Source organism: Gossypium hirsutum, chromosome A01 (genome assembly GCF_007990345.1).
Source record: "Gossypium hirsutum isolate 1008001.06 chromosome A01, Gossypium_hirsutum_v2.1, whole genome shotgun sequence".
In the NCBI taxonomy this organism is placed as follows: domain Eukaryota; kingdom Viridiplantae; phylum Streptophyta; class Magnoliopsida; order Malvales; family Malvaceae; genus Gossypium; species Gossypium hirsutum.
Window position 1 is genome coordinate 114,287,166 of NC_053424.1, and position 25,440 is coordinate 114,312,605.

At 31.8% G+C, this 25,440-nt stretch overlaps 1 protein-coding gene and 2 long non-coding RNA genes across 5 annotated transcripts; 1 reads left to right on the forward strand and 2 right to left on the reverse strand.

Annotated features, from left to right (window-relative positions):
* The first annotated feature begins 2,389 nt into the window (after positions 1-2,389).
* LOC107922110 (uncharacterized) lies at positions 2,390-3,240 on the forward strand. Its single transcript, XR_001691192.2, has 2 exons — positions 2,390-2,566; positions 2,832-3,240. It is a non-coding gene; the product is annotated as an uncharacterized lncRNA (long non-coding RNA).
* A 713-nt stretch (positions 3,241-3,953) lies between these two features.
* LOC107922109 (calcium-binding and coiled-coil domain-containing protein 2) lies at positions 3,954-13,798 on the reverse strand. Of its 3 annotated transcripts, none has more exons than XM_016851957.2 (5): positions 13,506-13,792; positions 12,888-13,145; positions 12,318-12,536; positions 4,586-4,788; positions 3,954-4,255 (listed from the first exon to the last, which is right to left on the reverse strand). In XM_016851957.2, the coding sequence occupies exons 1-5, from the start codon at positions 13,593-13,595 to the stop codon at positions 4,219-4,221; spliced, it is 807 nt and encodes a 268-aa protein (XP_016707446.1). In that variant the 5' UTR covers positions 13,596-13,792; the 3' UTR covers positions 3,954-4,218. The 3 variants fall into 3 exon arrangements, with proteins under 3 accessions (XP_016707446.1, XP_016707445.1, XP_040970042.1); XM_016851956.2 differs by having other exon boundaries at positions 12,888-13,175; XM_041114108.1 differs by having other exon boundaries at positions 3,954-4,788; positions 13,506-13,798.
* A 1,801-nt stretch (positions 13,799-15,599) lies between these two features.
* LOC121229522 (uncharacterized) lies at positions 15,600-18,156 on the reverse strand. Its single transcript, XR_005927300.1, has 2 exons — positions 17,773-18,156; positions 15,600-17,287 (listed from the first exon to the last, which is right to left on the reverse strand). It is a non-coding gene; the product is annotated as an uncharacterized lncRNA (long non-coding RNA).
* Positions 18,157-25,440: the final 7,284 nt, after the last annotated feature.

Here is a 25,440-nt window from a genome sequence, read left to right on the forward strand (position 1 = left end):
AAATAATTTACAAAAAATATTACAAATTAATTAAAAACCATAAAATTTTATAAAAATAAATTATTTTTATAAAAGTTTATAAAAATTATTTTTCTCATTTTTATTAAATTATTTTACTAATATAACTTGCGCAAATTGAAAAATGAGAGGCAAAAATATAATAGAAAAATTGTTAATTTTGATTTTATGATATAAGTTGCTATTTGATTTAAAATATATAAATAATAAACTATTCCTTTTATAGATTTTATAAAATTTTATGATTTTTAATTATTTTATAAATTTTAAGTTTTTCATAATTTTTATAATTTTTAATTTTTCTTATAATTCCAGAAAGTATCTAAACAAGTGGGTGTCAAGATTCAAACGAATCTGGAAAACAATTTATCCAGGTTCACTATGTACCTGTTTTAAAACTTTTTTTTTTGAATCGCTGATGACACGGCTCTATCATATCAACAAATGGTGCTCACATGGCGTCTATTAACTAGTGTCGAAACCATTTTTATTTTGAAAAACGGGGATCGGCTTTAAAAACGAAATATGGAGTCGTCACCAATCCTTTTTTAATTTAGGCGTGATCGGATCACCTAATAAATCATTTTATTAAAATATGGATTTTGGCCCACGGAAAATCAAGAAATGGTTTCGGGAGTCGGTTACGTACGAGGAAGGATTAGCACCCTCGTATCGCCCAAAATTGGTACCTAATTGATTAATTTATGTCCTAATGTTGAAAATTTAAAATACAATTCCTTTAAAAACGTATGAACAATTCGAATTGGATTTTAAGGTTCACTTGCTCCAAAGAAATAAAATACCACATCTAGTACGTTAGGACACGATACTTTAAGTCTCCAAAGACTGAGATCACCTCATAATTTTCAAAACACACAATGAATTCTTAAAAGGGTACTCCGTTATTTGGAAAAACGGAAAAAATCGAAACCCAACACGTTAGTGCACGTTTTTCCAAAATTTTCAAACACGAAACATTGCCTTGTTTTGAAGAGTTTCCCAAATGAGCAATTATGAAATTGGCTCAAAATATATTCGTTTGGGTTACTTTAGGGTAAAAAGTAATCGATGTTGGGCGAAAATGGGGGATTTTTTGAAAGAGGAAAAAATAATGATGCAATAATAAGAAACTAAAACATAATTATAAGCATGAACCAATAATAAGTGGATACGAATCGAAAACAAAAAAAAAACATGTGATACATAGAGCTACACGGAAACTAGGAACCAATATAATGCAAAACAATTTAAAAACCATATGAACAATATACAAAAGGATAACATATATGTATAAAAACGGATAATATATAAATGATTATTAAAGTATGTATTGAAATGAATAATATGTGACATAATTTTAAATGAAACAAATTGACTTAACAAATGAGATACATATTTATATGAAAATAATAAATGAAAATAATATATATACAAAGACACCAAAGCAACTAAAATAAACAATATAAAACAGGATCCTTAAAAGAAAGCCAAATTATATATGAATAATTTTAAAGAAAATATATATAAAAATAAATTAGAAGAAAATATTTACATAACAGATTTGAAAAGAAAATATACATTAAAGATTTTAAAGAAACTATATAAATAAAATACCATAGAATTAAAAAATATAAAAACATTTGAAATAAACACAAACACATCATAAAATAACCTTAAACGACATTGATTATATATAGATTTAAAAGGAAACGTGCAATCATGAACAGATTTAAAAGAAAATATATAAAATAATAATAATAAAAATAATATATACAAAAACATAATATACAACAATTCAAAACTAATGATATAAAAAAATATTTACATATATATAAGTGTAAAAAAGTAACGAAACGATATAGATAAAATACCAAACAATATATATATATATACATATAAATAATATACACATAAAGGAAGGAGATTAAACAAAAAATAATAATTGAAATGAATAGTATATAAAAAAGATTTATAATAAAACATAATAAAACAGAAAAGTAATAAAGAAATCAAAACAGGGACAAATTTGAGATTAAAATAAAATCTGAGATCTAAAAGCTAAACATCACATTAACCAGTGGATCCAAATTGAATGCGCGTAAGAAAGAGAGGGACTAAATGAGAAATTATCCCCAAGCCTTCAAGCGTGTCACCTTAATGCGGGCTCAAATGAATCATGGGTAAAATCATGTGGCAAAATTGAAACATAAAAATGAATGAATTTGAAAGAACAAAAAGGAAGAAGGACTAAACACAAATAAACCGTTTAAAGAATTTATGTGTATAGACCAAGTCAAAAGTTGTCTGTTCCTTCCCCCGATGCTATTCCTTTTATTACTTAAAATTGAAACCTGCTTTAAAAATCTTTTTTTTTTTTTGCTTTAAAGAACACATTTCAACTTTTTTCTTAAAAAAAAAACCTAAAGTTTTAAGACTCTTCTATTTCATTTTCTCCTCTTTTCCTCTTCTTCGACAGACCAAAGAGAAACGGCTCCACCACCATTTTGAGCCAAACTTCGACATCAAAGGTTTCTCTTGCGCCGCGTCAGTGAGTTCCCCTCCCCTTTCTTTTTATATTTTCGTAAGTGGATCCGAATGAAAACGAAAAAATATGAAAAAAGAAGAAACAACACAAAAAAAAAAACTGCAATAAATATTCACCTTTGAAAATATTCTTTGGTCCCTTTCTACTGATTTTTGAGTGTATTTTATATTACAACTTGTATTCCCTTTCTCTAAAAAAAAAACCCCAACAAATAAAAATTCGTGGCCTTTTATAGCCAACTTTACAACGGTTTCTTTGCTTCTACTAGTTGCAGGTATGGTGAACGTGGGGCCTAGGTCGTGCTACATGCGAGTTGGCTAGACGTGCGAGGTGAGCCGACTCGCGTGGTGGGGAGCAGCAGCTATTCTCTTTTTTGCTGAAAAGTTAGTTTAGCTTTGGGCTGTTTGGCCTCTAGAGTTAGGTTAATTAGGTTTGTTGTTTTTGTAATTTTGAACTTTTTTTTGGATTTTTATGTGGGTTTTATTTATTTTGGGTTTATTATTTAGTGTAATTGGGCTGGCTATTATTTGTAAATGGACTTATTCAATATTTTGTTTTATTTTTTTGGTTTTTGTATGTGTATGGGTCCGGGCTAAAAATTAGGACTACAACTAGCATTGTCATTAAACACTAACAATTAGCATCAATCAAAGGGCCTATTTGATTAATTTTGTTAATTCAAGGACTCAATCTTCTTACCCTGTAACATCTCTTCCCTCTGCAAAAGACCATTGAAGCCATTGTGGATAGTGGTGAAAGCTGAAGCAACGATCAAGGCTATTGAAGTTGCAAAAGATTTGAGATTTAAAATTCTATTGTGATCCAATGAAATGCTATTGGAGTTGTTAAACAACTGAGTTCAAAGTCATGTGAAAACTCATAGAAGATGCAACTATATTGTTGCCATCAAATTTGAGGAGAGTTGCTGAAGAAGACAACATATTTCACTTTTTGTTGCTCATAATATTTGGTATTAGAGGTGTATTGTTTCACTTCTGTACTAAAGCTTGTATTGGCCTTTCCGGTTTGTATCACCACTTATGGCAATAAATACAATGTTTTTTTTTTCTAAATTACTTATTTGATTTTTTTAATCATTTTTTAATGCCCTCTCTATCTCTACCAGTATTTTATTTTTCATAATTTTTGTATTATCTATATCAACAATATTTTATTAGTTTTTAAAATTTTGGAAAAAGAAGTCTGATTCTAAGCCACTTGAAACAACCTTATGGACAACGCACTCCCAAAAGAAGTATTACTTATAGAACAGCCAAACACCTCCCAAATAAAAAATAATACTAATTTTTTTTTAATTTATTAATCACAGGAGAAAATATTATAAAAGAAATGAAGATATATATATATATAAGAGTTCAAAATTCTAAAATTCCGATAACAAAGACTTTTTATGCATTACTATACATTGATAAAGCCCAGCCGATATCTACATTATGGAAGACTTATGCAAAATTACCAACAATAAGTTTAACAACTTTCACCACTAATGTTTTATATAGTAAGGGCAATACATCAACACTTCTTATGCGTGCTATAGTTAGTAAATTCCACTGTTCATGTATTAGAATAACAATACATGAGGTAGTATACACATGACCAAATTCAAAGACCATAACTGAAGAGAATTAGCAACATCACTGCACCACCGAAGTAACTCCTATATGATTACCCCTACAAATAACACAATGGAGGCTCACTATCATACCGGCCAATATTGGCCGACTTACAGTGTACCCACCGGCTATACACCCATGAAAAGGAAGATAACACGTGTGAAAACAAGAAAAGAGATCATGGAAGATCAAAGAAGAGAGGTCAAGGACATGAAAGCTACACTGCTATCACAAGATATGCCATAAGTAGCCATATAGTGCATGAAGATAAGCAGAAAATAAAGTACAAAGACAGACAAGTTGTGCTAGGAAATAAAATATAGCACATTTTGTCAAGTGAGAAAGAACACAGGGCATATCTTCAAATAGTAGTGGTAATTTAGCTTACCGTTCTTGTTCACGCTTCTTGTCATCGTCACTGATAATCTTCCCACATAAAGCATCATTCTGCACCTTGAGTACTTTATTTTCAATTCTTAATTTTGCATTCTCCTCTGCAAGCTGTGGTAAGTTACAATTAGGATTGGCATTCTTCCTCAATGATGCATTTTCATCTTTTAGCTTCTCGTTTTCAAGCCTCATTTGATCAGCCTAAAATGAAAACTACCCTGTTAAAAATCTATACAATCATATTTAAGCTCTAACATGTATGTATGTGAGCAATTGTTATACTTTTAGAATGAGATTACAATCATTTAAGTAAAAGTCTACAAGCAGAACCCATATGAAATCAATAATAAACTACCTTTAGCTTTTGGAGTCAACAGTAATAATAATATGGATTTTTACATAACACCTGCATGCGTCTATAAAATTAATCAAAAGAGATAATAGAAATGTAGGAAAACTGTTGAGGGCACAAATCCACATAAAATACTAGTATAATTATGACAGGTCCCGGTCCAAGCTATGAATGAATTGATTATTCTGCTTAGGGTGAGAACAAAACCACAATTGCTTTTCTAGAAATCAGATTGCCTCTTTATTGCCTCTTTATATCCGCGTACATGACTTGGAGAATTAGGATAACAACTAAAACAAATAACTGCATGATCTTTTAAAATAAAAACAGAATATAAAATAAGTAATCCTGTTCTTATGCAGCAAGCTGTTGACCACATGCTCACTAAGTAGACTTCATGGCTTTCATTGACTATACTTGGGATTGCTCTTGGGTACACGTAGACAACGACGTGGCGCATCAAATTATTAGCAAGTTTTGGAAAACTGGTTAGCAATTTTTTCGTATTGGACAACATAAAATCCCTTCAGCATAACAATGCCTGCAAGTAAATAGAAATGTCGACTAACTAATGTAAATATTAGCAATTTACTTAGTTTAGGATAACTACCAACTTATTTTTGAAATGAAAAATTTAAGATTCCTTCAGCACAACAATGAGATTTGTAGGGTGTTAAGAACTAAACAGAATATGGCAGCGAGATTGAGTTCTACAATAGCAAAACTGAAACTAGTAGGGAATCATTCTCATTTGGACAGAGGAATGGTACCCCGACGTGGTGATAAAAAAAATATCACTACGTCAATTAGATTAAAGTTTGTATATTGTGTATTTGTATAAAATGCAATGTCTAAGGATTGAACCCAAGCCTAAAAAGTGTTTTATCATTTTACCTATAACTCAATTGTTGTGTGTAACAAAATCTAGTATTTATTAATGAAATCATATATATTCATTTCAATTTTTATGTATTTCTTGATCTACTATTGATAGCAAGATAAATTCATATTTTTAATATATTTATTTTTGGCTAATTATCAGATAAATGCTATTAAATTTAGATTTTTCTTACCAATAATGAAATTGATGTGCTGAATTCAAACTCTTATAAAAAAAAGAGAGGCTAAATTGGAACAAAAAGTAAAGAGGAAGGCTTGATTGAAAGATTGAACGATTAAAGATTCAAAGATTATTGGATAAAAATTGAAGGGTTGAAGATTTTTTTTAAAAAGTGGTTGGATAAATATTAAAGGATTTTTGATATTGTTACAATTCTGTAATTACTTCAAATTCTAGTTTAAATTTGATTTTTAAAATTTGAATTATTTAATGATAATATTTAAAATTACTTAGTGATAATATTTAGGAAAAATCTAGCTAAATTTTTGCACTAAAAGTGTATATAAATACCTAGTGGCTACAGTCAATTGGACACACATTTTGCCGTTCGCATTTAATAAATTCTCTATTTTTTTCTCTAATTCTTTTTCTTTTCTTTACTTTCAACTTTTGGTTTAATTATCTTCCAAGGATCTTTCCCTTCCCACTTTGCACAATTCCACAAATTTATTTTCAAAGCATGACTTTTTCCATTATTAACTAAATCTCTTTTAACCTTAAGCCCGAAAATTGCTCCAATAAAACAATCATGAGATACGAGCCCGCTCAAAAAACCTCTCAATATAGTATTTTCTATCTCTCTGGTATATAGGATAGTACAAATTCGTCCCTTAAAGTTGATTCAGCTTCAATTTAAAATGTACATGTTGGGAAGACAAATTGACCATGCTATGTTCAAATTCCCGTGAACAAATTGGTGTGTCTAGGTGAGAGAAGCCAATTGGATTTCGTCAAGGGAGATAGAGATCGGATTTAAACAATCCACTCGGTTGAGGCTGGTGATTTGATTTGAGCTTTTCAGATCGCAAGGCTCTCGAAATTTTAAATTGTGAACACGTTTAGAAATTTGGTAAGAGTAAGTTTCAGGTCGTACCGGGATTGACTATATAAGAAAAAGTTGGTGATCGGGGCGTTCTTGGTTGCTATAACCAGCTTATTACTTGGAAGGAAAAATATATTTCAAGGATCGATTCAAGATTGGAGTACATCGAGGCTAAGGCTAAGCTTAAAAAAAAAAATTATTTATCCATTTATTTTATGTTCTTAAATTTATTTATTTTTTGCATTTTCGATTTTTTTTTGTATCTTCTTCTTTTATTATCTTAACTAATTTAAACCCTCCATTTTTATTTTTACTTTTAGCATTTCTACACATAGGTCATGGGCACGATTGTGATCGCGACATCGATTCTGGTCACAAAAAAAAGAAAAATTAGATAGCCAATCCCTGTGGATTCGACCCTACTGCTCTATACTGTTAATTACTATTACTTTGTCGTAAGAATTTATACTTGGTGGTTTTGACACCGATCAAATTTTGGCGCCGTTGCCGGGGACATTTAAAGATTCAGATAGAGGAAAAGGAAACTCGAGCTAAGAAACTCGAATATGTTTCAATCCACCTATGATGAAGGAATATGGAAAATGCTTCAAAGTCAAAGAGCAAAGGTTGAAATCTTTCTATAAGAACTTTCAAGTACGCGTAATGGAAGAATTAATTCTCGAGGAACCAAACAAATAATACTCAGGTTGTCGAGCTAACGACGTTAAACAAAAGCGCTTTATGGGAGGCAACCCATATTTATCTTTATTTATTTAATTTAATTTTGAATTCTAGTTTAATTTGAGAATTAAATAAAATATTGTTTAATACATTTTCTCGCATTATATTTCAGGTACATGAACTGCTCGAAGCAATAAAGTCTTTCGACAAAGACATGATCCGGCTACTAGAGAACAAGAGGAGCAACCACCTATTTTAGATGGACGACTTCATCACATTGAAGCTCGCATTAAAGCTTGCCTCGAAACAATGGAAGCCAATATCTCAAGCATCCTCAACATGCTACAAAGTGATCCCTCCCATCGTCCTCCGACCCATTGAATATACACAGGGAGTACACTTGACCCTTTTATTCATTATTGTTTTAAAATTGCATATTGAGGGCAATGTGAGCTAAGTAAAGAGGAATTTTGGATCATGCCATGCTTTCTTTTTGCATTTGTTTTGCTAAGAATAATTTTTTTTAATTCATTTTGGAAATAAACCTCTAATTCTTATGTTTAGTTTACTTAAATAAGTGGGTGAATCACAAGTTGAATTCTTAACTAAATCTCTTTTAGCTTTAGCCTGGAAATTGCTCCAATAAAACAATCGTGAGATACGAGCCCACTCAAAAAACCTCTAAACATAGTATTTTCTATCTCTCTAGTATAAGGGATAGTACAAATTTGTCCCTTAAAGTTGATTCAGCTTCGATTCAAAAAATGTACGTTGGGTTAGAGTTGTTTGGCATATAGTTGGGAAGACGAATCAGTCGTGTTATGTTCAAATTCCCACAAACAAATTGGCATGTCTAGGTGAGAAAAGCCAGTTGGGTTTCGTCAAAGGAGATAAAGATCGGATTTAAACGACCCACTCGGTTGAGACTGTTAATTCTAGTTGGGCTTTTTAGATCATAAGGTTGTCGAAATCTTAAATTGCGAACACGTGTATCGTAGTTAGAAATTTGGCAAGAGTCAGTTTGCAGGTCGTACCAGGATTGACTACATAAGAAAAAATTGGCGACTGGGACGTTCTTCGTCGCTATAACCAGTTTATTGCTCGGAAGGAAAAATTTATTTCAAGGACCGATTCAAGATTGGAGTGTAGCGAGGCTAAGGCTAAGCTTAAAAAAATATTTTATTTATTCATTTATTTTATTTTCTTAAATTTATTTACTTTTTGCATTTTCAAGTCTATTTTTTTCATATTTTCTTCTTCTATTATCTTAATCAATTTAAACTCCCCATTTTTATTTTTATTTTCAGTATTTCTACACATAGATCGTGGGCACGACTGTGACGTCAACATTGATTCTGGTCACGGAAAAAGGCAAAATTAGATAGTCAGACCTTGTGGATTCAATCCTATTGCTCTATACTGCTAATTACTGCTATTTTGTTATAGAAATTTATATTTGGTGGTTTCGACGCTCATCAACTATATAATAATAATATATTTGCTTATAACATTAAAAAATAAAAAAAGAAATTACTAAAATAAAAAATTAATCCAAATGAAAATTTAAATAAAAAAAAAAGAAAACATAAAAAGAAACAAAAGGAAGAATAGCCAAAATGTAAAACTGTAAGAACCAAAAAGATAAAGGGAACCAAACTACCAAAATGATATTTAACTCTAAGCCCCAAACTTTATAGTTTCATTAACTGACAAAAATATTTTAAAATCTTCAACTCTTCAAGTCTACACTCATAATTACAAAATGCATCCTAGAACGGAAATATTAATATTAGTTTATAGGCTTCATTACAAGGCCGTGAATTTTGTGGTTAATATAAAAGCTTTAGTTCACAGCCCAAAAGGAGAGACTCTTTTTATCCAAACTGACATGACAAGATCCCATGCGACAATACTCAAAACAATACAGTGACACAAAGTCTAACTCCCAGATAAATGGAGACTAGAAGGAAATACAAACCCAGTTGAACTAGATCCCATTAGAAATATTGAACTAAGCCCAATTACTTTAGGGATCCCATTAACTATTCATTTCCACCTTTGCCTTGATTTAAGGTTCCTCCATATCCTATTTCAAAGGCATCAGTTTATACTATTTTAGGAGAGATTGGACCTGTTAAGTGTAGATACGGTAACTCTAAATTTCATATTTTTTATCTACATAACTAAACTTGTATAAACTTTTGGCTAGGGGTTTGGATGTTTTTGAGACATTCATATAAAAGCTTACAAAATTTGCTGTCTTAGATAGATGTCAAGTAGAATCATACCTACCTCTGAATGTTTGTAGAAAACTGAATGATTACAACTACTCTTCTTTAAATCAAAAGCTTGGACCACCTCACTAAATCATTCAATCCAAGCTCGAGGACTCTGTTACAGAACATACAAAGATTTTCGAAGATGACAAACTTTCCTTTTCTCCCCCTGAACAACAAACCCAAATGGTTTCTCTATATAGACTTTTTCATGGAGATCACCATGTAAGAAAGCATTATTTATATCCAACTGATGTAAGGGCCAATCATATGGAGCTACCATGGAGATGAACAATTGAACAGAAGCTAGTTTAGCAATTGGAGAGAATGTTTGAGTAGACAATTCCATAAGTTTAAGCATATCCTTCACCAACAAGTCGAGCCCACGTATACATCCAGATTTCTTACCGCAAACGCCCATTTACATCTAATAGCTTTCTTATCTGTAGGAAAATTTATTGAATCCCAAGTATTATTATCCAGAGCCACCATTTCTTCTACCATAACATCATGTCAACCAGAATGTGACAAGGCTTCATTAATAGTTTTAGGAATTGTAACGGAACTAAGAATGCAATTAAAGAACTAGAAGAAGACAATAGACTATAGAAAACAAAAGATAAAATGGGATAGGTACATTGACGTTTACCTTTTCAAGGAGCAATAAGTAGGTCAAGATTGGGATCTGAGTCACTCGTGATTGGATCTTCCGATGAAGGAACTAATGGAGGACATGAGTTAGGATGCTATTGTCTTTGAGAATAGGCTGGAATAATAGATGGTTGAGTAGATGTTTGATCTAGTACAAAAAACTACTGGTGGAGGCAAAAAATGGTGGCAAGACGACTGTTCACACACCCCTATGTGTTAGTGCATGGAGGGGCATATGGCTTTAAGCGGCATGTTAACCTCACATGTGAGGCTTCTGGTGGCCAGAAACAACAAATTGGCTGAAATGACGATACTACTCCTTATGCCAACAATGCAAACGAACGATTATTGGAAAAGAAACCCACAAAAAGACAATTGTTTGAGATGGAAGCGACGAAACACAAACCAAAAAATTGATTCGAAAGGCTCTGATACCATGAAACAAATTTTAGAGAACTTAGAAGAAGAAAGAAATTGAATTTCTCTAAACTTATATTTCATTCTATCAAGGATTACATATATATCAACTAGGGTTAATAGTAAAATGAAAGAAAATAAAAGAAATAAATCAAATCCAACCCCTAAAAATCTTCTATGTAATCTACATAATTGTTATAAGTTTGCTATCTAATAATATACACAAATATTATGTAACATAAAATAGTTTAAAAGAGGTCTCCTAATTAGCAACCATATAGAATCAAAAAGGGAGGAATCTAGTTGTAACCCAGTTAAAAGAAGTCTCCTACATTAATCTTTTCTTTGTAATTTGAATGGTAAAGGTTTTCCTAAAAGTTCTTATGCCTTAAAGCCAATTGGATTGATAAGGTCAATCCAATAATTCTTTATCCCCCTATCACCTAGGCTTGTCAGACATAGCCTTATTAGGGAAGATTCATTTAAGGAACTAAGTTAAACTGAACAACTAGGATTTGAAGAATAAAAGTTCTTCAAGTAGTAGTTCCAAGCTAGTTGTGATTCCACCCAATCTTCCGTTATAATTAGTGGTTGGCCAAGCGTTTCAACATTCAAGCAAATCCCAAGCATTGCTTTCTATCTCTAAAATACAAAGAATTGTGTTTCAAGGTTAGTTTTTTCTCTTTTTAAGAAAAACACCGTTTCCTCAAGGTTTTTCTTGTGCAATTTTGATCCCTAAAAAACCCTAAACCATTGTGCCAGGTTTCCTTGAGTTTCTCCAAATTAGCTTTTAGTCTTCTTAAGCCGAAACTCTTGATTGAAAGCAGTTATTCGGCCAGAAGCAAACAGATAGTTACCTTTTGATTTAGATTAATAAATTTTCAAACTAGTAAAAACGAATAGTCGCCTTTACAAGGGTTTCAACAACCGTCTGTGTAAATCAACATTAGAGGCAAAGCACTACAATCTGCTTGTGATCTTTGAGACACCATTCTGGAGACAAAGACATCTTCTGATTGTAAAGGATTCAATTGCTTGACTGTACAAGGTTCAAAGAAAGACAAACCAATTTGATTGATTGATTTCAAATTTTTTTTTAAGTTACACATACCAAAAGTTGATCTTAACCTAACAATCTAAATAGATGTTTTTAATTTAATTAATTTCCACTTTATAACTAATTTGTTCTTAAGTTGTTTTGAGCATAACACCGAGAACATCCCCGTGATCCAAACTTGCAAAAAAAAAAAAAAGGTCATGGCTACATGGATAGTACCTGAAGATAAGTACTACAAAAGCCAATAGTAGTTCTCACTATTAAAACCAATAAGGAGTATAACCATTAATTTCTTCATGTGGAATGAAAAATCATTGGACATGTATACTGAGTATAGAGAAGAAGAGACTTACTAAAAACCCTGAAAGTGTTAGCACAAGAACATTTTGCTTCTCATGCTCGCGCTTAAGCTGAAGAAGATCATTCCTCAACTGTTCAATCTCTTTTTCTTGATCTCTCAAAGTTCCATTCATTAAAGAATAATCCTTTAGTAAGGACGTATTCTCTTTCTTTAAAGAATCATTTTCTTCTTTAAGGTTCTCCACATTCGATTGCATTTCCATTTTGTGATTCTGCGTAGAAAGGAAAGACAAAATGTACCATTCGTGACTCAAACTAGAATATTCATCATTTCATTCAATTCAGTTAATGATCTTTTGCTTTTAAACCAACATTTTGAATTTTGCATGCTGCTATTTCAACCTGCCTATTTGAAATTTTAAATCAAAAAATCAAAGATGAACTTCTTTCAAATGGAAAGCAATTAAATTATTAGTAAGTTCATATTTCGCCTAATTCATATTTTATTTCACAATCAAAAACAAAAAAGGCAGAATAAATTGCATGAAAATTGATCCCTTTTCCTTTAGGTTGGACCCAAATTATTGCAAGAGAAATGAGATAAGATGAGAAGATAGACTCACCTTACATCTTTCCCGATATGCCTGATCAATTCTCTTTTTCCTTAGAGCTCGTTCTGATCCAGATACGCTTGATAGGTTCCTTTTCAAAATAGAATGATTATTAGTAAGTTCCTTTAGGCTTGGAGAATGATTACTGATCTGGTTTGGGACAACTCCTCCACTGCTTATTCCAGGCTGATTATGGCTCTGAGCCCAGTTGGAGTACAGTAAAGATCCAGGATCCCATGGTTGTAGCGACGGACAAGCTGATCTCCAATTCTGGGAAAAAAAAACCTTAGACTTGATCACCTACGCAACCGAATTGAAATATAGCTTCAATTTACGTATTCTATTTTATTCTATATAGAGAGATAAATCACCCAGAGCCTCAAGACTTCAAAGATCTAGGAAATCATGTGTCTGGTTGTATGAAAAAATAGAAAATAACTAAGTTAGCAGATCTACAACCAAAAACAAAAAGAGTAGGCGTGAAATAATTTGTGAAATTATGCGAAGGAAAAAAAAAGATAAACAAGAGAGGAATAGAATTGAATTTCATCTGTTTATAGCAAGTCAAGGAACAAAGAATCGCTTAAAAAGAAAGAGAAAAACCATTGATTCTGACAAAGAAATGCTTACATCTTCATCAGCATCAGAGCAGCTTTCGCTGGGGAACTTCTGAGAGGGATGAGGCTCCTCCCACGAAATTGCCTGAAAAAATTCGTCCATAGATTTGTTTTAGCAGCTGGAGAAGCATTTATAATCGCTAGTCCGCATATATATGACGAGATAATCGAAAATCAACAGAAAAGAATGTGCAACTACAGCAAAGTCGATGGGCCCACCCTCGACAGTAACTATAGACAGTCGCAAGGCATCGCGCGAGCTGCTTCTTTTTTTCTTTTCACAAACATGATCGCGCGATTTTGTCTAATCGGACTGTTATAGTGTTGTATGACATATGCAAAAATAAATATTTTTGACTGCAAATTATTTTAAAATATTTTAAAATAAAAAATTATTTCAATTGGTTCCATCATTATTGTAATAATTTCACTCGTAAATTAATTTAATCTTTTATTTCAGATCAAATTTATTATATCCATCGATCCGATTCTTAAAATAATGATACATGAGATTTAATCTTTAATAAACAAAACATGTTTTTACCTTCTTTTTTTTCAATAAAAATAATTTTAACTTCTACTGTTTATTCATTTTTTCACTTTGACTTTTTTTATTGCTTTGACCATTTAAAAAAAGATTTTATATTTTTTTATAAGTCTAATAATAAATTTAACTCTCTAATGTTTACATATTTTATTAATTTAATCTTAAATTTAAAAATTCAAAAATGTTAACCTTTAATATTTATAAAATTTGTCATTTAGTTTTAATTCTAAAAAAATAAAATAAATTAGCTCGAACTTTTACAAAATTTGTTAATTTAATTCTAAAATATTTAAAGATTTTATTTTTGGATAAAAAGGAAATCAGTCATTGGCAGCAGCAACAGCTAGAATGGTGGTATTCGTAGTCGGCAGCTCCACTATTACCTCCTCTTCCTGCTTGCTTCTCAAAGAGCCCTTTGCTTTGAAACGCGGTTGTTACGCTCTTAGCTTCAACAACGGCAAACGATTATCCAAAAGGTTATTTTCTTGCAATGCCATTTATAATCCCCAGGTTCAATCAAACATGAAGGTCATCCCGAAACCCTTGACTACAGAGTCTTCTTTGAAGATACTTGAGGGAAAAATGTATTTGTCCCAACTATTTTTTTTTTATTTGGAAGGTAATTGAGATTTAGTGGTGGTTTAGATTTCTCCTTGGCATGATATACCATTGCACTCGGGAGATGGTGTTTTAAACTTTATTGTGGAGGTCCCCAAAGAGTCAAGTGCAAAAATGGAGATTGCTACCGATGAGTCATGCACGACCATTAAGCAGGGATTTTTGAGTGTTTGTAATTTTTTAATCACTTCAATGGTTTTTGGGCTATATTCAGCACTGTGTTTCGGCTTCTTGCTATTCCACTACTTGATTTCAGTATTTGACTGACTGGCATTTATTATGAAAAAATTGTTGTGAAAAAGTAGCTCTGCAAGTCTTGATGTTTTCGTTTTCTTTCAATCTTTAGTTGTTCTGTTTTCTTTCAATCTGTAGTTGATGTTGTTGAGATTGGTGATACCCGGCTTCATTAGCCATGGTTGAAAGTTACAAAATACTATAAAAAAAAAATCATTTTTTAAACTCTAGGAATTAGAATTAACAAATTTTATAAACAAGGGCTAAAATTATTGAATTACTGATTTTAGGATCAAATTGATAAAATGAAGGCTAAAATTATTGAATTTTTAGTTTCAAGATAAAATTGATAAAATGTGTAAACATTGGAGAACTTAATTTGTTATTAGACCAATAAAAAAAGCCCCATGTCAGCTTCAATGTAAGTATTTAACGGGTGACTAAAATTTTAAAACATTGGTGATGAAGTTGAGTGACCAAATTAGAACCTACCCAAAAGTTGAGTGACCACCCAGCTAGTTTACCCTTTATTTTTACTAGCCGAGTATCTTTGAACTCAACCTGCATTACATGCAACAAACAAATACATACCTATGCCAATTAGTTTATCTCAAACTGCGATATTTAAAAACTTTGAGCGCCATTGTCAATTACAAGCTTAAATCCACATGAAGGCTTGAAAATTCTAAGGATGACAACCCCGACAAGTAGAAATGCCAATGCAGTGTTCATATCATTCATATACGTACCCTGTGCTATTATAACATTACACTATAGATTTCTCTAGACTTGAAAGGATTAAACATTGTAAATGTGAGCACAAAAGGCTTTAAACAAAAACAAATATATAAATGAGCAAAGCATAGCACACAAAACCATATTTCAGTTCTTGGTTGGTTATCACTTCTCTAGCCAAAAAAGCCAATGGGTGCTTCAGCCTTCTCCTGGGTAGCAAATGGCTTTAGTCCTATAGAAGCCATACTTTCATAAAGGATTGGGGCGGTCCAACAAAATAAGTATGAATTCACCAATTAGGCTGACAATAGTGAGACATAAGTATTTAGAAATAAGTAAAGACAAATTGGTAAATATCCAACTCTTTGCACAAAACTAAGCAGTATATCCACTCTAGCAAGTTACAATGAGACATGTCACTAACTCAGCAAAACACTAGACTTTCAAAGACTCAATGTGATGAAATAACCTGCAATGCCCTCAGAGGTCAAAACTCAATGATTCTACCAATTCATCAATGGTGATGCAATGGAATTTTATTGAAGACCTTTCTACATCCACTACTACTACTGCCATCGATAGTCTATAAGGCCACAGATGATAATTAGCAATGGGAATGGAAATGGAAATGGCGGCAGCAACAACAGCAACAAGAAGAAGAAGAAGAAGAAGAAGAAGAAGAAGAAGAAGTAGAAGATGAAGAAGAAGAAGCGCCAAAACCAATGATGACTAGCAGTAAGGATGGAGGTCAACAACAATGCCATGGCAAACTCTAAGCACACAAAAGCATCCATCATCGGGCAGTGCAGGAAAATGAGGGCAAGTGAGACCAGACTTAAAACAACTAAAAAAATATGTAAAGACTACTGAGAAAGTAAACAACTTAAATGGAAGATTTAAATTCAAAGGAAACATAATAGACTAGGATTTCATCAGTATCATAATTTAATGACAGCTAAGCTCATGGTTTTCAAAAATATCAGTCTAAGTCTTCACAAATTAAATGAAACATAAAAAACAAAAGAACTACCATATCAACAACTTCCATCAACAAACATATTTTAAAGCTTCTCGAATTCATTAAGCATGTACTTCACAAGTGGTATCCTGATACAATTGACTAGCTAGGTTCAAACTTCAAATGACCGTAAGTGATTCACTAAGGATTAGCATATGGGATACTTTAAGTACACTATCAGATAATAAACACATAATGTACTAGTAGAGGTTAAACAAGAAAAAGTTCACAAGAATTTGTCAAATTAACTAAATGTTTAATGCTCCCAAAACATCAATTCAAGAAGAGGAAGATTCATACATTACAAATAGGATATATCAGAGATATAGACCAAATTCGTAGATTAATGAAGCTACAAACCATCACAATGTGAAACGATATTACTAATCATACAAGCCATATAGTCACTAAAGAACAAATCAGCAGCCTAAAAATTCTCAGTAGGAAAACTGGTAATTACTTGATTATGAATTAAATTAAGGGGAAAACGAGTATGATCAGGATGCAAATCACGTCTAAAGAAAGCAATAATGGCATTACGATGTCTAAATGATCAATAAAGCCCTCAGATCTCATAGCTATGCTTGGCCATTGTAGTATTAACAAACTGTTCCTCATAAAGAGAATTTACAAATCATCAGCCCTGTCAATAAGAAGATAGATAGATTATAGACAGAAATGATAGACATATATACAAGTGTGTGTACAGATAGAGAGAGGGAGAAAGAGAGAGGAAACAAATCAGGGACTTATGATGATGATGATAATAATGATGATGATGATAATGATGACATGGGACGATGATAGTAAACCCACTAAATGAAAACCAGAAATACTACTCTCTTTCAATGAGTTTTCCATCATTGGGCGAAAACCACATGCAAGTATGCCAAACATAAAATCAATAAAAAAATGCGGGTTCCTCATCAGTACATAAGGGAAGCAATTGCAATAGTAGGAACACTCTGTTAACACACTAAAAGAATCAAATCAAACGATATTACAGTGTCTATTGCTAACGCCCAACATTATCCCATAAATAAAGTTGAAATCTTGTTACAGAAAATTCTTTAATAACATACTTTAGAACACACACACACACACACACACACACAAAAAAAAAGGAACCTTGGGTGGGTAAGATAGGCATAGTAGGCTGCATGTGCATCAAGATTACAGGCTATGTTTCAAAAAGAGAAACAAAAAAACTGTTCAAAGTCCAGTGCATGCATCATCATTGTTTATCAATCAAAAAATTATTTATGAACAAATGCAAAAATGGCTATTTTGCAAAAAGTGGTGAAAAGAAATTAGAGGCCCTCATATCTCATAGCTTTTGAGCAAACCATCAACGGATTTCTGTGCCAATGGCAGGCCCTCCAGAGCCTTTACCACCATTGGGTGTGTGTGTGAAGTGGAAAGAGGGGATGGTGATGGTCAGTGATGGAAATGGTGGAGAGGAATAGATACAGAGAGCAGAATGTCAGGGTTTACAAGGAAGACAAGGCTGAAATACTGGACTGCCATTGATTTGAGGGTGAAATACCTGGTTGTACCTTAAATTTGGGTTGAGCTTACGGGCTGGGTTACCTGTCAGGCCCATGAGTAAGGCCTTTATGTTATCTTTCTAGATAGGCTAATATATTGTTAGTCCCTATACTTTGACAAAATTGGAGAATAGTCTTTGTACTTAAAAAATTAAAAATTAAGTCATCTTATTTTTTTTTATTTAAAATCTCAATCCAATCATTAACATGTTAGTATTTTTTGTCTTTTTTTTAATTTGGCATATTAATAAGGCTACCTTCATATAACGTTGTATATAATTGACAGAAAATAAATATGTCAAGTTTATAAGTTCTAGCAAAACTATCAATGATGATGATGATTGAACCAGAGTTTTTAAATTAAAAAATTAGGAAGATCAAATTTTTAAAATTTAAATTATAAGAACTAGATCTCAAATTTTATAGAAGTATAAGGACTAATAGCATATTTTAAACTTTTAAATCAGTTGTGCACAATGATATTATTATTTAGTTAAGATATTTTTGTTTATGATAAAATATATATATCTTAAATAATATAAAACACTAATTACTTTTTTTGTAAAAAAAAAGTATTTTTTAAATTATTTCATGTAATTTAATTAATAATCATGATTTAAATTTTTATTTCATGTTGTTAGGACTTTTAACTATTTTTGGTTCAGTTATTGCGTGACTTGTTTGAACATTATTTAAGACAAGTTTGGACAATTAAAGGATAGTAAGTTTGTTGACATATGTGGCTTGTTTTATTTTTATTGGTTTTCTATTAGCAAATAATCTCTAGCTAAAATTAATTTTATTTTTCTGAAAGATTTATTTTTAAATGGATAAAGAAGAAGAGTGTTTTGTTCGGCAATAAATGTTATCCTTATCTTCATAGTGATTGAGTTGATTTTAAATTTGCTTGGAGTTAAAGACAAGCATTCAAAATTCAAATTATAGATAAATAATTGAATTTAAAATGTGTTTTATCTAGTGCAAATGTTGATTGACTCCAGCCTCTAAATAGGCCGTTTCAATGCATTTTGGGGCATCCTTTTTTAAGCACTTGTGTGAGAGCTTGTTTGTTAATTTCCAAATTTATTTGCTATGTAGTGTTGTACTCTTGTTTTCAAGTATTCTTTGGAGAGTAAAACTTATTTGTAAGGTGTTTGGGGTGATTGATTGTAACATTGGGGTTCTTTATTGGGGCTACAATTATTCCACAATGTAAAGGTAGATTAAGCTTTAGAAAATAGGAATTTAGATCCAATGTTGAATAAAAATCATTCACTGAGTAAAACTTCACAGAGAATAATTGTTATCTGAACCATGTTAACAAATCTTCTGTGTCAATTCAATTTGTTTGCTTTATTGCACAATTCTAGCATGTGTTGGAACATCGGTTGGGACATTGAATTAGGACATACATCAAACTGAGACTTTTGCAATTGGTATCAGAGCAGACTTCAGACATACGTAAAGGAGATTGTGTTCAGCTTGCAACTATGAAGTCTATAAAAAAGTTAGTTCCATTTCACGGGCCCCATTTCTTATTGTTTCCACGAGTTATACGTATTGGAAAGCCTGTATAAAGGCTTTTCTCATGCCCATTAATGAAACTACTTGAGAGGCTATTGAAGATGGATGGATTTGTCTAACAATTACTGACGTTAATGGTAACACTCATTTCAAGGAGAAAAACAAATATACCCTGATGAAAAAAGGGCAGCTTATGGAAACGCAAAAGCATTATATGCTATTTTCAGTGGTGTTAACATGGAATAGTTTGAAGTTATCTCTAAAGGTATTCAAACGGCCAGTTCGGTTAATACCAGAATCGAATTACCATTAATCAATTATTCAAAATGTAAAAAATTTTAGCTGTTAAACAAATCGAAATTTTTTTTCAAATACATTGACCAAACCAAAATATTTCAAATAATTCAATCGATTAATAGAATTAAACGAAATTTATATGTTTTTGTCTTTTAGTTAAAATAAGTATAAAATATATTTAATTTTAGTGAAAGACATAAAATAAGTTACTGTAAAATGGTCTAAAATTAAACAGAGAAATATGTACCCCAAATTGAACGGTAGTGAAAAGTAAACTACAGTGAAGGGGGAACAACAACGAATGGTGATCAAAAGTGAACGGCGGTAAAGCTCCTGCTGAATGTTAGTGAATAGTGAACAACAGAAAATGACGGTGAAACTGCTACTGAACTGTAACAACCTGATTTTTAGTGGTAATGAAAATAGTGATTTGAGATCACCAATTCGATGAGTAAGCTCGTAAATTTTATTATTTAGTATTTACGAGTCAAATGTTGTTTTAGGAAGATTTTTGAATTAGTAATTTGTGTTTTATAAGAATTTATTACGTTAAATGGTTTAAAAAACGAGGTATCAAGACTTTGATTTTATAAACTGAGCCGTAAATATTTTTATAGATATTTATGGAGTGTCATTAAGGTTGTATTAAATTTTCGTTAGAAAATTTTAACGTTTTGGTAGTTAATTAATTAAAAAGGACTAAATTGAAAAAGGTGAAAAACTTGCAAATTAAAGAAATAGTGATTAAATGGCTTAAATGGTAAATAGGGAGGACTTAAGGAGTAATTTATCCCAGGGATTTGGCTGAGGCAGCATAAGGGTAGAAGAAATAAACAAAATTAGTGTGAACAAAGGGCAAAATGATAATTTAGTTAAAATTAAAAATAAAACAAATGACCAAATTGAATTCTAGGCAATTCTTCATCAATTTTCAGTCCCAAAAAATGCCATAGGAGGACCTTGAAGCTGGTTTTTCATATTTTTATTTCAAGTGAGTCCATTCTTACCATTTTCTTGAAATTTTTATGTTTTTGAGACTTTTAGAATTAGGTCCAACTAACTATTTCATTAGTTTTTTATTTTATTGGTAATTTTGAAAGTTACCATTGATGAGTAATGAATATTTTTGATGAAATAAAATGGATTTAGAGCTTTAATTTTGTTATATGATGATTTTATCAAGTGATTTTGATAGATATTGATTTTAGGACCAAATTGTAAAAAAGTTAATTATTAGGGTTTAGTGTTGAAATTTTGAATATCAAGAGCTCTATAATAGCTTAGAATATTAAAATAAATTATCAATTGAAAAAAATTAGCTCATTTGATAGACTAATTAGTAAAGGACTAAATTGAAAAAATTATAAAAGTTAGGGGTAATTATGTAATTTCAAAAATTGAGGGGTATTAATTGTGAAGTGAATTGGAATTGAAATATATGCTAATGAATGAATAATTTTATATTTTAGATCAAGAGCCAGTAGATACTTGTGAAAAAAGAAAATTAGTAGAATAGTCCCTAAACTTCTACAAATCTTATAATTTGACCCAGCTAAGTTCGTATGGTTAAACTTTAAATTTTATATATTAAATTGATTATTGGTATTATGAATTTATTTATATTTATTGTTGAAAGTAAAATATGGTTAAAACCATGAATTTGTATTGAACGCTTAAAATGAATGGAACGCGGGATTGAGTACAATCGTTCTGTGGCGAAAGATAGCAAAGGATGAATTGATGAAAGATTACCCAAGTAAACTAAAGTTTAGCATTTGTTCCGAAATTTTTTGTTTACTTTTCGTTTAGCTTTCACGAGCTTCTGTTTAACTCGTACGAGTTTCCGTTTAACCCTAATGGGTTTCCGTTCAGCTCTTTTGAGCTTCTGCTTAACCCTTTTGGGTTTCCGATCAACCCTTATGGGTTTCTGTTTAGCACTTATGTGCTTCTGTAGCCTTCGGCCTTCTGAATAAGATGTTTTCATATCTGTAAGTCGTTCTCCGATTTGGTAAGGATTGGTAAGTGAAATTATGAAATTAATATTAGAAACTTATTATTTTTAGTAGTATTGATATGAACTAAGTGTATTCAACAATAGAAGTTGTGATTGACAGGAAATGTACATTGAATGAATTTATTTAAATTGATATGTTATAGTAGGTCAGTAAGATTTATATTTAAAGCCATCAAACTTACTAAGCTTCATTAAGTTTACTTATGTTATTTAATGTCCTTGTAGATTAACGTGAGGTCAAGAGATCGGATCAACACATCAAGCCACACTATCCAACTTGTTCCGGTAGTTTTTGCAATGCGTATTATGGTTTATATGGCATGTATAGGGTTGGATTGATTTGTGTAAATGTTAAGAATTAAATTTTCTCCCAATCAACTTATATATATGTATGGTTTAATCATGTTTGATATATGTATGTTGGAGTAGTTAGGTGATGGATGACTTATAGGTACATAAGTCAATTGACTAATGTGATAAATTGGAATGTTAGCATATATGTGATAACATGACAATATTAGAGCTAGGAATTAGGATATATGTGATAACATGACAATATTAGAGCTAGGAATTGGTTGTTTTGAAGGCATAGTTATGGCCTATAAGTATGAAATTTGAAGTGATTAGGTTGAAATCAAGAATGGGTGAGAAATGTGGCCATAAAATGGTCTATTTTCGTCCACACGGGTAGAGATACGGGCGTGTGTCTCAACCGTATGTGACACACCGCCTAGCACATTGGCGTGTGGTCTGGTCGTGTGTCCCTTGTATCTTTAAATTTGAGAACCAGAATGCCCAGGTTTTTGCACACGGCCTAGCACACGGGAGTGTGCCTTGGTCGTGTAACTCCTGCACCTTAATTTCACAAATTAATATGTTCACACGGCTTAGCACACAGGCGTGTGGCTTGGCCTTGTGACCCAAGTCAGAGAGTTACATGGGTACAGACACAGGCTGGGACACGGCCGTGTGTCTCATATCGAATGCCCACACGGCCTAAGACACATGCATATCTCTTGGCCGTGTGAGCCACACGGCCTGGCCACACGGGCGTATGTCCCTTGCACTTATGTAAAAATTTGAAATTTTAGGAAAAATTCTCTGAGATTCTGATTTAGTCTTGATATATTTCTAACATGTATTTTGGGCACTGAGAGCTCATACAGGGGATAATATGAATGATTAATGAATAGTTTTTGTTATGTATATTAAATGATATAAGATATTTGTATTCGAATCTGAAAAGTTCAGTAATGCTCCGTAACCTTGTTCCGGCGATGGATAAGGGTTAGGGGTGTTACATGAACGGTGGTGAAGTTATTGTTGAATGTCAATGAACAATGAATTGCAGCGAATGATAGTGAATAACGATAAATTTAGCGTTTTTTAATTGTTTTAAGGGTGTCAAGTAAGTTTTTGGGGAAAAAGGGATGAATAATAGGTTGAGTATATTATTTATTTCGGTTAATTACCCGATTTTGTATTATTAATTTCGGTTAATTACCCGATTTTGAACCAAATTAACCAATAATTAAAATTCCAAAAAAAAATTAATTGACCTTTAATTGAACAAAATTCGGCCTCTGAATTATTAACTGTATTAAATCGGTTCGGTCGGTTAATTCGATTTTAACCAAACTATGAACACCTCTAATTATATCTATGTTCGAATCATCTAAGGAGGCCTAGATGTAACGCCCCCTTACCCGAGACCGTCGCCGGAGTCGAGCACGAGGCATTACTAAACTTATTTGGGCACTTAAACAAATTCGGACAAGCTGTCCAACTGCGTCATAGTTGCTTAAAAATTCATATCTTGAGTTCCGAAACTCGAAATCAAATTCTGTAAATTTTCCCTTAAACTAGACTCATATATCTATCTACTAATTTTTTTTTGGTCGGGCCAATTAGTACAGTTTATTAGTTAAAGTCTCCCCTGTTTTAGGGTTCGAGTACTCTGACCTCTGTGTATTACGAATCAGATATCCCCCTGTACAGAGTTTCAATGACTATGCCGTTTGTGTCTAAATAAACTAGACTCAATAAGGAATCTATACATATAAAGCATAACTTCTAATTATCATTGTACAATTTATGGTGAATTTCCAAAGTCAGAATAAAGGATCCAGAAATCGCTCTGGCCCTATTTCACAAAAATTTAAACTTCTCATAAAATATAACTCATATACCTGTTTTGTTCCATCCATATGAAAATAGACTAATAATTCTTCAATTCCATATTTTATTCATCATCTAATTGTATCTCTACTATTTTTAATGATTTTTCAAACTCACATCACTGCTGCTGTCTAGATCTATTTTATGGTAAATTTTGCCTATTTCATGGTTTCCATGGATTAGCTAGCAATTTAGCATATATAACACCAAATATGATCATGATTAGCCATTCCAATGGCTAATCATTACCAAACATTTCCATACCACTCAATATCCATATCATAAGACCATATATACAAAATGATTATAATGCTATACATGCCATACTCAAAATATACAAGCCATTACGCCAAGATGGTATACGGATAGTGTGAGTGGGCCTCCGACCGTTCCCGATTTCCGAGCTGGCTTATCAAAACTACAAGGAATGAAAAGGAGGGAGCAAGCATAAATGCTTAGTAAGTCCATATGAAATTAATAAGCAATTACCAACATGCTTTTAAGATAAAACACCACAATTGTACAATTATACATACTCAGCTTAAACTGTTTTATCGAGATACATTTACTAAATAATTTATTTCTGGAGCTACGAAACTTCAAATTAAGTTCTGTTAATTTTCCTTGAAACTAGATTCATATACCTTTCTGCCATAAAATTTCCAGAATTTTTGGTTCAGCCATTTAGTACAGTTTATTCATTAAAGTTTCCCCTGTTTCGCTGTCCAACAGTTCTGATCTCTCTTCACTAAAAATTATTTATCTCATAATTCGGGACTTGGATGATGTTCCTGTCTATCCCTATTGAAAATAGACTCGATAAGGATTTTAAATATATAAATTAAAACTCATAATTATTTTTTTTACAATTTCTAATGATTTTCTAAAATCAGAACAGGGGATCTCAAAGTCATTCAAACTCTGTCTCACAACAATTTAAATATCTCATAACATAAAATCCAATTGCATGTATCGTTTCCTCTATATGAAACTAGACTCATCAGGCTTTAATCTCATATTTTACTCAGCCCGTAACTCAATTTCCACAATTTATGGTGAATTTCAAAAGTTACACTACTGCAGTAACCCAAAACTGCCAAGGCCATATTTATTCATTCACCACTATTATTCACTAAATCCATACAATATCATTTCATCCATCATGGTAAGAACACATAATTATGCTTCATAAGCATAGATCCATAATCTCAATGTCATCAAGTATCAAGAACTTAT

Bases quoted from the DNA above. Each gene is read 5' to 3' on its own strand.
- LOC107922109 (XM_016851956.2), bottom strand. From the start codon at position 13,595: ATGGACGAATTTTTTCAGGCAATTTCGTGGGAGGAGCCTCATCCCTCT. The intron at 12,537-12,887 runs GTGAGTCTATCT...CTTTCTACGCAG, and splicing joins CATATCGGGAAAGATGTAAG to AATCACAAAATGGAAATGCA. The intron at 4,256-4,585 runs GTAAGCTAAATT...TGTTATTTGTAG, and splicing joins AAGAAGCGTGAACAAGAACG to GGGTAATCATATAGGAGTTA.